This window comes from Anoplopoma fimbria, chromosome 6 (genome assembly GCF_027596085.1).
Source record: "Anoplopoma fimbria isolate UVic2021 breed Golden Eagle Sablefish chromosome 6, Afim_UVic_2022, whole genome shotgun sequence".
Taxonomy (NCBI): Eukaryota; Metazoa; Chordata; class Actinopteri; order Perciformes; family Anoplopomatidae; genus Anoplopoma; species Anoplopoma fimbria.
In genome coordinates, this window is record NC_072454.1 from 17,713,111 (window position 1) to 17,729,243 (window position 16,133).

The window sequence follows — 16,133 nt, forward strand, 5'->3', positions numbered from 1 at the left end:
GCATGTCAATGTCCAAGACACTTAAACTTGAAATCCTCCCACGCCTCATCCCCATCACTGCCAATGTAATGCACACCGCCACACACATACACCTCTTCCAGCTGGAGGTTAACCTCAGAAACACCCAAGCAACAGAGTGGGATAAAGAGGGTCTACTCCAGTTACTCCAAGTTTAACCTAAAACATGTCCTTCACAGTTCCACCGCAAGCACCATACACTCCTGCACTAATAGGTGGGCGGGTAGTCTAGGAACGCTTCTTTCAGTAGGGTCATAAACGTCCCCTTGACTCAACCGGTGCTTTTATTCCCCCGTCATCACTTTCTATAGGCTTCCTTTGAATGTGGCCCCTGGCTGCAGAGGAATAAGACATCTGATATCCAAACCGCTCAGGATGAGTGCCGAAGAACTGGTGTCAGACGGTGAGGCGCAGACACCTCCTTGTTGTTGGGGTGGTTGGAGGTGTTACCTGGTAACACCTTCTGGTGGAGTTTAGTGCCAATTAAGTGACTTCGGTTCCCGAAGACGCTTCTCTCCACCACAATGACAAAATGTCAACATAACTTTACCCAGCTTTGACAGATCACAATATAATGATGCAAACTGAATTATATCACTCTAGACAACCATATGCAAGTGTGGAACTGGATAATGAGAATATATTTTAAGCAAGTGATTGAAGCATCGGCTCAGAGTGGAGAGCACCGACGTTACAGAGTTGGCTCTGAACCGCATGAACATATAAACATCTACAGTTGCTTTTGTATTTTCGTAATAGTTAGTCTTTGTCTTCAGCAGTGGAAAAAAAAAAAAAAAAAAAAAAAGAAGTTGAGAAAATCATTAAAAAAGGGTAATTTTTAGATACGACTCCTGGGAGTAAACAAAATCACCCAGATCACAGAGAAAAACAAAGACCGAGTTAGTGTTTGGCACAGATAAGTGAACACTTTGATCATGATGATGGCAGCTGCGTGTGACATCCCACTTCTCTTTACCCAAAATGCTGTTGCCTAAGAGCCGTACTTCCTGTATGTGTTCCCATCAACAGGGCCACTAAAGTCCCTGAAGTCTTGTACAATCTATCTTATCTTATCTAGAGCAAAACTTGGTTTGTCTCACTAGATAACATTAGCCCCGACTTCCTCTCCTTGCAGCTCTCAACCCTCACTGACCCTTTCATAAGACATTCGGACTCGTAATCTCAAAAGACTGAAGCAATAAACTAACAAGAATACTGAAGGAATGTGCTGCTGAGTTTGAGGGATACGAAAGCTGTATGTTTGTCTCCAAGGCTCTGTCGGCGATTACACAAGAATATAGGGTCCATTGTATGGATAAATGCTACCATTTCACTTTAGGCTGGAGAAAAGATGCTAAGTTGGTTAATTACAGATTTAGTGCAGGAGCAGTAAACCAGTTACAAAGCAAGAAAGAAGGGCTTCAATTAGCTACATTGGAGATGTATGCTGCGCTGTGAAAACACTGTATGGTAATTCTATCTTTTACCTCCTTTATTGTGCTGATTAGTGCAGTCGGGAGAGGAGGGGTGCTCTATCTAATCTGATCACAGAGCATTGTGCTTGGGGTCATTAACCTATGGGAGGTTCTGAGGGTTGACAAGTCAGCTCCTACCCCCCTCTACCTTTTTTTATGGAACTTGCTTATCCCTCAGTTCCTCTGTCTCAGCAGACAACACAACAGCAACCACAAAAACAACCAAAGAAAACAAAAGACGAGGGGGAAAAACAGCCGATGGGGCTATTCGCATGACTTGTCATTCTTCCACAAACACAAGGCCCAAATGGCTAGTGGCCGATTCCCCAGGACTTGCCTAAGCAGCAGGATGTCGGCCCCTTTAGTCTCAGTTGTTGTTGGCTCTTGTCTTTTTCTGCATCCTCGTCCCAAGAGATGAAGGGGTCGACCTATCCCTCAACATCTGGCATCTGCATTAGAAAAGAATAGTACTTTCCTGCATGGCAACCATTCTATGCTTCATGTAACTGACATCCGCATTCATATGCATAAAAATCCAACAAGCTCCACCTTTCAATGCCAACCATTTTGGAAAAAATTCCATGATGCCTACATTTACATCTCTACAAAACCACACTAATGAAATCCTACATCCGTCTTCATTCACTGAATTATACCTCCCCCCCCCCCCATAAACCCTCTTTCTATCACTGTCTCACACATTACACCCTTTGCAAATCAAAAATGTGAATTTTCTAGCATAACCAACATCACCTCTCATCCACAAATTCTAGTTAAACTGTTGTGATACTGAAAAGCTGCCTGTCAGGATGGCAGAGCGTAGATGAAAGGCCCGCAGCAAAGATCTCTGCTGATTGCCTGTAGAGGATGAATATGCAAATAAAGCAGAAGGTAAATGAAAAACAAAGCGGGGGTTTTGGCAGCAGCCTTTTAAATGTTCCCCTTTATTTGGCATTGGTTAAGAACACGGAAAGTATATCAATAATGAATTCCAGTCAGAGCAAGGAAGGAGACATGAGGGGAAATCAGCCTCCACTTTTCCCCTGTGAGCCCCTGAGCAGTGTTGGGGCCTATTGTATTTCACACAAGCTTTTCAGTGAACATGCACTAAGCTAAAGTGACAGATAAAGGGAAAATTGAGGGAAATATAATAATATCCATAACACCAGGCTTAGACCTGGGTCTGCGTCCAAAAAGTAGGTCACCACAGCTTGCCAACTGCAAGCCCCATCTATTGACCACAGAAAGAGTAAAAAAGAAAATCAATTATCCGCCCGAATGTCTGTCGTGAGAGACAACCACTGGGATCAGGACAGACTGATATAGAACAAGACCTAGTGCGCACTCAACAGTTGTTTCCTTGCCACCAGAGCCAAAAGGCACTTTAGCCAGCACTTAGCAAAATCAAGTGGCTTGATATATTTGGCTATATTTGCAAATGCACACAACACAGTAGGAAACAACCTGTGTGTTGTCTAAACACAGTGAAATTGGCCAGACAGACCAGAGTTCATCCTTGGGAAAGGAGAGCACCCAACCCCCTCAAACAAAAGATGAACAGGGCAACAGATTTTCCCCTGGTCTTGAGATAACAGAAACCCAACACCGTCGTTCTCCAGTGGGGCTCTTTGTACGTCTGAGAGAGGGTCAATCAGCAGCCGCTGACAGATGTGTCTGCAGTCGATTTAGGAGAGGAAGGCATGGTGAGGTCAGGCGTAGGTTGCTCTGCTCGGCCCCCCTGGAGGGAAGACAAGGATCAAGTCAGGATGTCCGAGACTGACCTTTTCTCACCTTTGGCGTACAACACCTGGACTAATATGATACAGTTAAGCTCATTAACAAGCCAGCAGAAAAATTAAGCCGATGTGGAGACTTTGAGGAACATTAGCAGGTTAGATAGATCAATAGAAACAGATTTGCCTCCAAATGAACGGCATACAGGCAGACAAGTCATATTTGTCCAGAAATCCCATTGTGTTTCCAACTACTGTGAGAGCCACTCCAGCTGGAAAGCAAACAAATCTGGGGGAAAAAAAACTCCACTGGAGGTCTAAGTAGTTTTGGCAGATGCTCCAAGCTTAAGTGTCTTTTCAATTAGGCACTCCAGTTAAGATGGCAATCATGGTTTAACCGTGTGCCGATGTGTTGAGGCTGGAGTTGGAACACGCTCGCTCCTGGCAAATAACTGGGCATGAGATGTCAGCGGTGGTCAGACACTTAGACTGCACTCTTGTGTAGTGTGCACCAACCTAATGAGGCAATAACTATTGGTAGGAGTGGAGGTCCACATCAACTCATGAGCACACAATGGGAGAACAGAGTACTAAAACAGTCTAAATGGGGACGGTAGCTGTGCTGTTGTTTGTATGTGAGAAAGTTACATCCATGAATGTCATTTTGTTCAATTATTACTTTGTGTGAACTGGGATCATGGCAGAATGTTTCCAAGTCAGGCTTTTTCCCCCGATTCACATGTCAGTAAAATATTATTGGGTCTCTAATGCTTGTTCACTGACAACATTTGTTCTTTAGCTTGTCTAACTGTCATTAATTATAACAAGGCAGCTGCTCTCTCTTGACAAACAGAGAGCCGGATACATTTCAGCTAGATATTTTAGTATCCCCAGAATCAGTAAACAACAACTCCGTCGGAAATATACTTGTTTACTGAAAATGAATGCAGACCCTCCAGGCATTCCACACAGCTGAAAAGCATAATAGGTTTGAGTTCATTAATAAAAAAGTAGTATTTGGTGAATGACACGCAAGAGAGGAGTCTCCATGTTAATTAGACAGCTGCACAGAGTTGTGATCATTGACCCAAAGGTACGACAGGACGTTGATATTCAACAACATAAACAGAGCGGCTCCACTGCAGCTTAATGCACTGGGCCGTGGTGTCCGCCTTGCCAGGTAGCCGGAGGGGGGGACACTGGAGATGACGCAGGGCAGGAGAGAGTGTTGGCTGGGTCAGCTCTGCTGTACAACCCTTTGACTAACAGGGTGACTCACTGCTGCTTTGGGCCTTGAAGGGAGCAAACCCACTGTTTGGCCTCATTTAAACATGAAACCGAAGAGGGTAAACTGTCAGTGTGGTTCAGGTATGTCGTAAACGACTCACATGTCCATCCCATAACACTGACACACACATGTGCATGCCGCATGTACACATACGCAAATGCAGCTACACACAGAGGAACATATAATAGGAATCAGCACAATTATAAATTCTTGTTATAAATTATTCTGGTTCACTGTGACAACATCATCAAATATTCATTACCTGTCGACGTTTAAAAAAAAACCAACACAACAAAAAAAAGTCTGGTGTGTTCTTCACACATAGAGAGGCAAAGTTTCTAATTAGTGTGGTAGATTAGAATTTTTTACACAATGACAAAATCATTTTGGTTTACAATTGTGAAACATCTCTTTATTGCGTTTGAGAAGACATTTACGCCGTCTAGATAAAAAAAGAACACCTGCAACAGAGATAATTGACAAATCATAACATCAGTAATGAAGCCCCTGGTGCCAAAAAAAACAAAACCTAATCATGAATTATCCTGACACATCTCAAACAAATATGCAAATTATCATTTAACTACAGCTCACAAAACCACATGCAGCTTCAAACAAACCACAAGTAAAAGGATGTGTGTGTGTGTGTGTGTGTGTGTGTGTGTGTGTGTGTGTGTGTGTGTGTGTGTGTGTGTGTGTGTGTGTGTGTGTGTCTCTAATTCTCACTAACATGGACACACATACTGTACATTTTCTCTGTCAGTGAGCATGGCTTTCCAGCCAGTGACTATTCACTCCTCTTAAAGTGCACACATCTGAAAAGGATGCGAGTGCCCTTCTGCTTTCCTCCACTCCCCCTAGTGTATCCAACACACACTGCATGTTTCCTTTGCACAGAGAGAGAGAGAGAGAGAGAGAGAGAGAGAGAGAGAGAGAGAGAGAGAGAGAGAGAGAGAGGGAGGGAGGGAGAGAGGGAGAAAGAGAGAGAGACCCCTCCTCCATATGACATCAGTGCTCTATTGAAGCTAGAGGCAAACACAACTCCACATTTGTATTGAGATCTGCCCGTGCACCTTCGTCCCTGCACAGCGTACAGATTGTGTGTGTGTGTGTGTGTGTGTGTATGTGTGTGTGAGGGGCACCAGTAAACATAGCAGTGCTGCTACAGATAAACTCCAAATAGCTCTAGCCTTGTGAGCCAGAAGATCTTTTTGGGATCTGAATTTTAAATCCTCATAGCCTGGATTGGATTATTTTTTCCCCCGTTGTGAGCCCCCAATTTAAGAGGATACCTGTTACTTTCCTTTTTTTTTTTTTTTTTTTGGTTTGATTATAGAGGTAAGTGCGTTTTTTGCTGGTACAGTCCTGTTGGGAATGCATCCTTTTCATCTTTTTGGATCTTCTTTCTGGCAAAAGGAATTTAAAGTCATGCGGGATCCTCAGGAGTTGCTTGTATCTTTATTAGTTGATCTATTTTTCTCCCCCCCCCCTTTCCAAGGCAATAAATCGATGGTTTCTCTGATGGGGTTGTGTTATAGGCGTATTAACGCCTTAAGATATAGTCAGAAAATAAATCGCAACCGAACTGATCCCTGTTAGTTAACGCACTGCAGGTCATTCTGCTCAGCTTGGCAGATTAAAAAGCATTATTCATCCATCTCGTCATCTCAAGTCCCCTCTCGTGCCTGCAACTTGCTGCTTCACCCCTGTCCGGTTTTCTGTTTTTTTTTTTAATTTAAAACAGACCACAAACGCAACATCTCCGTTTTTTGGGGGGGTGTTTTCTCCCCCCAACCTTCCACTGTAGAGACGCATTTTGTCGTTGCGACACGCTTAAATTTGCTTCTCGGTCACATTCGCAGTCCGCCTCAGTAGACACACTGGTCCCAACGTGTGAGAGAAGCACCGGAGAGCAACAGGGCCGTCTAGAAGCTTCCCCTTCTTTATTTCAGCTTTTTGATTCCCCCTCAACCAGTGGGGAAAGTAAACGGTGGCGAATACGCAAACTTGAGGATTAGAGGTGGTGGTGGTGGTGGTGGTGGGGTCTGTGTGATTTCAGCCTCGGCGTCGCAGCCCCGGTCGGAGACACCCCGGTGTGCAGCCGAAATTGCAGTGCGGATCCCGCGGAGTTCCATGAAGGGGCAGCTGGAGAAACTCCGCTAAATGCGTCTCCATCGTCGCTGTCTGGGCCAGCTCTATTCATGCCCCTGGTCCATTGAATACATATATATATATATATATATTATTTTTTTAAACTGTGGCCAAATGCAAGCTTGTCTGCAGATAATACGAACCATCATACGTTGTAAGAATGTATGGGCGCAGTCATTAAAAAAAAAGGAGAAAAAAAAGCCCCCCCTCCCCTGATAATGCACAAAACAAAAGCATTTTTTAAGTTGCATAGGCACCAGTTCGCACACAAGCAGCGGCTCATTTAACGCACATACTGTAACGTTACATCAGCAGTGCCTCAACAAATATGGGACTGTCGGAGGAGCCTGCTAATAAGTCGGATAACACCTCCTGCTCATGTGGCCGACTGACTATCTAACGTCAATCTATGCTGCTAATCAATCAAATTGCTCTCTCTCTATACAAACCTGCTATTTATCCCATTGGATTAATGCAAGAAAGTGGGCGCCCTCAGTTCTACTGCACTGTATTTAAGCTGGATGCCATTTATCTTCATGCAACGATAAGGGTCAGCCAGGCTTTAAACAACAATTTATACATATGCTGCAGCCTGATTTCAGTAAATCAAATTGTAGATGCAAACTTGACTTCAAATTGTCAAGCAATGTAATGATGGCTCTTTGTTGTTCCGGTGTGTTAGAGAGACCAAAAAATAAATAAATAGCCTGTTAAACATAGCAGTCATGAGGACAGAACCAATTGTCTTCACTGATGACTGCCTGGGGCAAACGTCCCCAGTCAATTGCTTTCACAGGGAATTCACAAAGCAGATTAACAACTAACCAGGTCACTACAGACAGAATCTTCGATTGCCAGCAGAGTTAAAGCATAAAATATGAATGACTGTGTTGGGGAGGAAAAGTAATAACAGGACTTTCATGACTATCAAGACATATTTTCGAATTCGACACTGTGCTACAGGGAGGCCTAATTCAGTACTTTTCATCATTTATTTAGCCACTAGGCAGTCTCCTTTGAACATCTATTCCAAGCTTTAAAAGTCAAATCATTTCATATCGGTTACTAAAAGTAAATGTGTAACGCATAAATGCTGCAGGAAAAAAAACCTTTGCGAGGGCTGCTTCTCAGGAAAAACTGTACATTGGCCCGTAGGGAGGTTAACAAATCTCTGTATTGTAGGTAGGTGTCGGGCCTGTGCCGAGATGGGCTCCCTTGAGCAGCTTAACATGAGTATTCTATGTTGTGGTGTTTGCTTGTCACATCCAGACACACACACATTTCATCTTGCAGTGCCTACCACCCCCATGTGGGGAAAAACCACTGCAGCTGCTACAGATCTCTCCTTTCAGGCTGTTACAAAAGAGAGACCCCCGTCTGTCCAAGGCCTCTCTATGCTCTTAATGGGCCAGCAAAAATATCATCTGGTCAGCCCATCTAAAGGCAGCGCCAGGAGGCCTCATACCAAATCTGTGAAACCAGAAGAGATTTCGGCCCATTTTCCCTTCGGTTGAAACGTATCCTGTGTCCCTGTGAATTCAGATGTGACCATGAATGTTCCATTGTGTGTCGGTACCACAGCAGGCCGCTGCCTGGTGTTGTGACATACAACTTACTAATAAGGGAATCAATAGAGGACACAAGGCTTCACATGGCACATGGAAAATGTCAAAAAATGCACCTAGTTTAAGAGCAGAACATCGTGAAATACAAAAAAAAGGTAAATACAACAAAATACAAATGAACACTACATTTTGCTTTCGTACCAGGCCAGCTTCGACTGTCCTTAACCATAATAAGTACATTTATTTTCATGATCATATGACCATTAGGAATTTATGGTTTTCTAGTGATAACTTGCTAACTGCCGAAAATCAAAAAAACATTTTCGAGACAAGATATGAAAAAAAACTGAAATATAACCCACAATAACAATATTGCGTGCCATCAATCATATTTCAAAACTATATTATGAATTAGAATAAATAATCAACAGCAGATACAAACAACATTGATTTCCCAATGGAGAGTTCTACTGTGGTTCAAAATTAATTTCAGGGCTCATGAATATTTAAACAGTCAGCCAATGCTTCTTCTACAGCTCCCCCCCCCTTAAATGAAGCCTATGTCATATTTTTTATGTATATTACTAAAAGTCATTATAATCCGCAATGCTTTTGACAGGCAAGAAATTGTTTCTATTTGAGGTTTTGCAAAGCCTTTCTTGTGCAGTGTATGACTAGGGGGCACAAAGTCTTGGGCTCTGTTATTGCAGACTAAAGTGCATTTATGCATGTTGAGCTCACAATGGCTATCAGTGTCCAGCTTTGTGCAAGCCTCCCACGCTCTCCACTGAAAGGTAACTCGCTGTACACACACACAATTTTACCAGGACGCTCAATTGAACTTTGCCAGTTCAGATTAAATGAAGCAGAAGCCACTGTGACTGCTACAGAAATCCCCTGTCGGCCGGCGGAGCTTATTAGAGCGATGGAGAAAGACATCCATCACTAAAAATGTTTAACCCGGCCTCCATGGCCCTAAAAATTATTGTGTGAGCATGAACATAGCTTGTGTGGGTGTGCGGTTGAGTACACTTGTGTGTTTACGTTATTACTAAATGAAAAAGAAAAGGTTTGCAAAATGGAGTGTATGAAGTAGAGGCATTTTGTAATTGCCTGAATAAAATGTTTTTGTTGAGGCTACTAGGTCCACATGCTTGCCTTGCAGCGAACAATAGAGAGGGGCCACTCTCCTGAAATCCGATGAGCGTGGAAAAAGAAAAGGGAGCAAAAAAAAAACAGTCAAGTATCTAGGCCTGACTATGCTCCTCGTAAAAAGCAAGCATGATGAGTTCAAAGCAGTCGCCTGATAAATCCCCCACAATTCAAGATCACACCGAGGCCTACGATACGTTATGTTTTTGTTCTTTATGACTATTTGCATCAGTGGTCATAAAAGAAGAACCATGCACTTGTCCCTTGTACTGGACATTCTGTTATCTCAGCAGGTAATAGAGTTGTAGTGGCCAAAGAAAGTTAGACTAAGTGGAAATGTTGCGCCGTATCATATATGTGGCTTTATATGCAGAGGACCCTGTCTCACCGGAAACCTAAAAGACGATCATTTCAAATGCAGATAGATCTTGCTGGGTTCGTGAGGAGACGGCAATGCTCTAATTTGTAATGCTAAGAATTCAAGGATTCAAATCGAGACTACATACTTAACATTATTCAGAGCGAACTTTACAAGATGAGGTGAAAAGGGCCATTTCAACTTGAAATAGCTTGACTAAGAGCTGCAATAAATGTTCATTCCTACAGACAGACAGCACATATCCCTCCATCATCTCGCCATTTTCTAAAAACTCTATTACTGATTTTTATCTTTTTTTTTTTTTTTACCCCTCATCAGACTCTTTTATTCCAGAAGTTAGTGGAGGTCACATCTGGTGCTTTTTCCCCAGACTCTAATCTTCAACTAATGTAATAGTGGACAAGGGGGCCGTGTTTAGATTGAACAGAAGGAAGGGGGGGCGTTATTATTAGACAGCATCTCAGGAGTTGTAATCGAGTTTCAAGCCTCTCAGTTCCCTAATCTTCTCCTTGTCATGGGCTACAACTGTTAAATGGCTGGGCCCCTTGTTCCTAATTTACCTTCACATGTTTTACAGCAAACACTGGCAGCCAGCAGGTCACTTGAATGGTCACATATAAGTGCACAAAGCTATTGTGTTGTAAGAGGAAACATAACATTTTCTTTGGGAAAGGCAATTCTATTTTTACACACAGAAACAGCATTCAGAGAGGATGGGGTGGGGGTACGGGGTCACAGAGAGAGAGATCTGGGAGTGACAGGGATGGATGCAGCAGCCATCCTCTTCTCCATACAAAATACCAATCGGCCTCATTTGTCATTGGTGCTTTTTAACAATGCAAGAAATTCATTAAGAACCGACTGGATCCATTTTTCCTGTCCGTAGCAGCCTTGTTTCTAAACTCGCACAGGACTAGTTCTCTTGTAAAACGCCAAACGCTCAGCCAAGCAGTAAACTGGACTGAGAAGGGCACACGGACTCAACCCTCAGCCATTGTGTTGGGGTCTGGATCACTGCTGTCTTTCGTATGCATAGGCATTCTTTCTTGTATCACCATAGAAAAGAAATGTGGTGTGTTAGAGTAACGGGCTGTAAAAGGTCAACAGGCTAAATGATAGGCGGGAAGAAAGGGTATTTCTAAATAACAATTCACAGTGTAAGGGAGGTTGGAGTATCAAACGCATTCCTAAACTTAATTAGATTTTCTCAGTATCAACATATAGTTCACTTAAGGTTTTGTACTAAAATCCTGGCGTGTGCACAGGGGCGTAGAGAGTGATGTAGTTTACAATTTCTACAAGATTAAATGGGGAAAATATTGAAGAGAAAGCAGGGTATGAATAACACAAACATGCAAAACAAATGTTTTTTTGATATACTGCCTTTTTGTGAGATAATCCAAACATTATTTTTGTACTTACTGAATGTGGGCACTAACTCTGTTTGTCTCTGGTTATTTTTCAGATACCATCACAGGTGTGAGGAGGGCATTTATGAGTCAAGCTGCAGATGCGTGAGGGAGACTGGGCCCAGAAGGATAAGCACCTTGCCCCATTTTGCTCCATAAAGGAAAGGAGAACATTGGCTATCTGCTTCGGGAAAAGGGACCCAAGCCCTGGATTAATGTGTATACAGGCTCGACAAGGGAGCAGAGGATTCTGGGTTACCTGAAGACCTGGAGTACACGAGTGAACAGGCCCAGCATTGAGCCTGTGGCACAGGGGATTGGCATGGCTCAGACCAGCTTTGTGTCAACTCATCATGCCTGCCGGGCTTGATTGCAGAAAGGAGCCTTCGTCGTACACACGGAACACTACAACACCCCAAAAATCTAATTTGCAGTTATGGCTGTTGAGCTCAACACCCATTAGGATTTTTAACAATACCTGCGAGTGCATGTTTTGTCAGTGAGAGGGGATGCTTTTTTCTACAGGCTTATCTGCCATGGTAAAGGCATTGAAAGCATGAGCCTCTGACTACACAGAGGAGGTCATCGTCCAAACAAGGATCAGCTCAGCAAACACTGACCAGGTCAGGACATCACCGGAAAACCCCCTCGGACAAACTTTTTCCTTTCAGAAAGGATAAGAACGATTTCAAGAGGAAATCTTGATTGGATTTTTGGTGGCTGGAACGGATTAACCACGTGGTCTAAATCAGGTATGACGAATACGTATGCCTTTGCTTTTTACCACTTCACTGAACACACCACAATTTTTAATGAGATGTGAAAGAAGAGAGGTCATGGCAGGAAGGCATAATTAAACCAATAAATCAGTATTAGCCTAATTAAAAAGGGAACTAAAACATCAATAGGGAAAAAAGAGAGACAATCAGTTGGCACATTCTGCTTATGTTAATATCAATTTTATGAATTGTGAAATTGAATCTTTATTAGATACTTTGAAACCTACCACATTTTCTGTGGAAGGATAAATGAAGCTTACAAATTTCATCTAGACACCTCAGAAAACCTGACCCTCTTGGATCTAGACGTGCTAAAGACTTTTATCAAACCTCTTTTCTGTGAGGAGAGATATTCATTCCCTCCCTTGTATAGGCCCAGTTAGACCGCAGAATTCGAATGGCGGAAAGGATGATGGCGGAAAATGATCTAACAGGACTTAAAGAGTATGTCAGTTCCACAACAGTTCATCAACAAAGCCTTACTTTGTTCACTCTCTGTCTGTAGCGATGAAAGGCAGCCTTGAGATACAGAACATGTGTAAAACAACTCAGGGATGCTATTATATTTTTACAAGTCAGGGCCAAAGAGCCGAGACACAATTCAATTAAATTCACAAAGCTCAGAAGTTGGACATTTTTTAAAAAGAAGTTCTCTTTCTAATGCAGGTTACTTTTTTAAACTTTTAATCCTTGAAGGCTACAGATGATGTTAAGTTAGCTTTGAAGCAAACAGTATATTGTAGGGGGAAAAAAAACTGTCTCGCTCTTATTTTTACTGTCTGGTAGTCCTAATGATCAATTCATATACATTTAATAGGAGGATTTCAAACTGATTCTTTCAGCAGTTATTTAATCTAGAAAGTGCTGCAGGCAGCATTTCAAAAACCCAGCAATTATGAGAACAGGAATTTGGCTCCCCTTTAAAGGCCTTGTGCATTAAATGTACCCTTGTGTCTTCTCCCCAGGGGCCCTTGAGTGATTAGACTGCCAGGCAACACAGCTTCAAGATGGTGCGTCAATGCAAGGCCTTTATCCTCTTCCTCATCAGGGTTGGGCTGCTGTTGGGACTTGCTAACCCCCTGGTGACCTCCGCCTCATGTCCCTCAGCCTGCCGCTGTGATGGGACCTTCATCTACTGTAATGACCGTGGCCTGACTTCCATTCCTACTGGTCTGCCACTGGATGCTACAGTGCTCTTTCTGCAAAACAATCGCATCAAGAGTTCAGGCATTCCTGCAGAGCTCAGCAGGCTGACAAATGTGGAGAAGATCTACCTTTACTGTAACAACCTGGATGAGTTCCCCACTAACCTTCCTCTCGGGCTGAAAGAGCTCCACCTTCAGGAGAACAACGTTCGGATGATTACCCATTCCTCTTTAGCTCAAATTCCCTACATTGAGGAACTTCACCTGGATGATAACTCGGTATCAGCAGTCAGCATAGAGGAGGGGGCCTTTAGGGACAGCAGCCACCTCAGACTGCTTTTTCTCTCCAGAAACCACCTGAGTACGATCCCTTCAGGCCTACCCATGAGCATTGAGGAGCTGCGCTTTGATGACAACCGCATCTCCTCCATTTCAGAGCAGTCGCTGCAAGATCTCATCAACCTGAAGCGACTAATCCTGGATGGTAACCTGCTCAACAACCGTGGGATTGGAGAGATGGCTCTCATCAACCTGATCAACCTGACTGAGCTCTCGCTAGTGAGGAACTCCTTGACATCGCCGCCAGCCAACTTGCCAGGCAACAGTTTGGAGAAGCTGCAGCTACAAGATAATCACATTAATCGGGTCCCGCCTGGGGCTTTTGCCTTCCTTAGGCAGCTGTATCGCCTGGACCTGTCTGGCAACAATCTGAGCAGCCTCCCACAGGGTGTGTTTGAAGATCTGGACAACCTCACACAGCTCCTGCTACGCAACAACCCATGGCAATGCACGTGCGGGATGAAATGGGTGCGTGACTGGCTGCGGTCGTTGCCGTCTAAGGTGAATGTACGTGGCTTCATGTGCCAGGGTCCTGATAAGGTCAAAGGCATGGCAATTAAAGACCTTACTACAGACATGTTTGACTGCTCGGATTCAGAACTCATCTCCACGTACGAGACAAGCACAGTCTCCAACCCTTTACGCCCCACACAGCCCCAGTGGCCCTCGTTTGTGACTAAAAGGCCTGTAGTAAAAGGGCCTGACATTGGTAAGAATTACCACAGCACTACCACCTCTTCGGGCAGAAAGATCATCACCATCAGTGTGAAGTCAAGTAGTGCAGATGCAATACACATATCATGGAGGGTTTCACAGCCCATGACTGCCCTGCGGCTCAGCTGGCTGAAGCTGGGACACAGCCCTGCCTTTGGCTCCATCACTGAGACCATTGTGCAGGGGGAGAGGAAGGAGTACCTGCTCACGGCACTGGAGCCAGAGTCTTCCTATAGGATATGCATGGTTCCCATGGAGACCAGCAACATTTACCTGTCAGATGAGACCCCTGTTTGCATCGAGACAGAGACTGGTTCTCACAAATCATACAACCCGACTACAACTTTAAACAGAGAGCAGGAGAAAGAGCCTTACAAGAATTCCAGTCTGCCTTTGGCTGCTATTATTGGAGGGGCTGTGGCTCTTTTGGCAATAATCATGTTGGCACTGGTGTGTTGGTATGTCCACAGGAACGGTTCACTTTTTTCCAGAAACTGCACCTACAACAAAGGCCGTCGGAGAAAGGATGACTATGCTGAGGCTGGCACAAAGAAGGACACCTCCATCCTCGAAATACGAGAGACTTCTTTTCAAATGATACCTATAAATCACCTGCCCGTGTCCAAGGAGGAATTTGTGATACACACAATTTTCCCACCCAATGGCCTGACTTTATACAAAAGCCCACAAAACGAGAACAGTATCAGCAACAGGAGCTACAGAGACAGTGGAATACCAGATTCAGACCATTCCCATTCATGATGTTGCGCATGGCCATTCGTGATGAGTGTGTGACATAAACAGAGTGGCAAGACTTTTACAAAACACTGGATCTATAAGACTAAGGAAGCAATGTTCTGTACATTTGCCATATAATTTATATTTAAGGACATTTTACGAGGACGAAGAACGTTCCAGTTGCAGGCCATCACTGAACCATCAGTGGGTATTGTAACTAACTGCAATTCTATATTTTAGGAATTTGTAGTAATTTGTACTGTATTTCCTTTGCTTAAGGTTATCGACCAACTAAAAGAAACTCTGTGTTCTACTGAGATATGATGACTTGTCAACTGTGAAAGTGGGTTTTCATTGCTGTGTTGAACAATCAGACCTTAGAAAACCTTGTAGTATAAGCACAGGTCATTCTTTTAACTTTGTGGCTGTCTGAAAAACAAAAAGGCAAAAAAATGACATGACGTAAACCAAGGCACAGCTGATCGACTAATTCGCAAAGCAGGCATGTGGCCCTCAAAAAGAATGAGCAGTCAGTAGTTGTCTCGACATAATGCGGACCAAGAGTCTTACTCTAGTATTAACCTGGTTGGAGTACGAGTAACTAAAGATGAGGTGCCATGCTTTATTTCTCTGCTTTGTTATGTGTGATTTTTCTTTCTATTTTTGCAAGAAGAGGAAACACAGCAAAGCAACCCAAGCAGGGTTCCAGTGTTTCTGATAGGATTGTAGACCACAGCACAGGGCAGATAAAGCACACCGACCTTAAGGAGCTCTCTGCTCCTCAGAACAAGTAGACTGGACAGGCTGACACAGAGGACCCCCCACTATCTCTATTTGTACAAGTCAACAACGGCCAAACGACAATGGCGGCATTCTTTAGTACCATGTACCATACGTCATTCTAGTCACCAGGCCGAAAAGACAAAACACGATAGCTTTCATTAGAATTACCACAGTGTCAGCAGCTCCTTGTTATGAGTATTATTTTGTATTATTTTCCAAATGAACACATTGTTATGTTTCCACAATTTGAAGTTAACTGTTCTTAACAATTGAAAACCAAAGTGCATTGTATGCCCTTTGGCCAGTCTTGTATGTGCCTTGATCCAATGCTTATTGTATTTAGCTTTTTAAGAAACCAGTGACTTTTTTTCATACACACTTGAATATGAGAAAATATTGGTCATATTACAGAATAAAAGTGGACAAAAACACCTTTGCTCTTCCTTACCTTGAGTACAACAAACC

The 16,133-nt window shown here is 43.4% G+C and overlaps 2 protein-coding genes across 5 annotated transcripts in view; one reads left to right on the forward strand and one right to left on the reverse strand.

Moving 5' to 3' along the window:
• The window catches only part of macrod2 (mono-ADP ribosylhydrolase 2), a 389,097-nt gene that overhangs the window by 305,510 nt on the left and 67,454 nt on the right, over window positions 1-16,133 (reverse strand). The window lies entirely within an intron of this gene.
• On the forward strand, window positions 11,261-16,089 carry flrt3 (fibronectin leucine rich transmembrane 3). Its single transcript, XM_054599879.1, has 2 exons — window positions 11,261-11,922; window positions 12,915-16,089. Exon 2 carries the CDS (start codon window positions 12,957-12,959, stop codon window positions 14,907-14,909), a length of 1,953 nt encoding a protein of 650 aa, XP_054455854.1. The 5' UTR covers window positions 11,261-11,922; window positions 12,915-12,956; the 3' UTR covers window positions 14,910-16,089.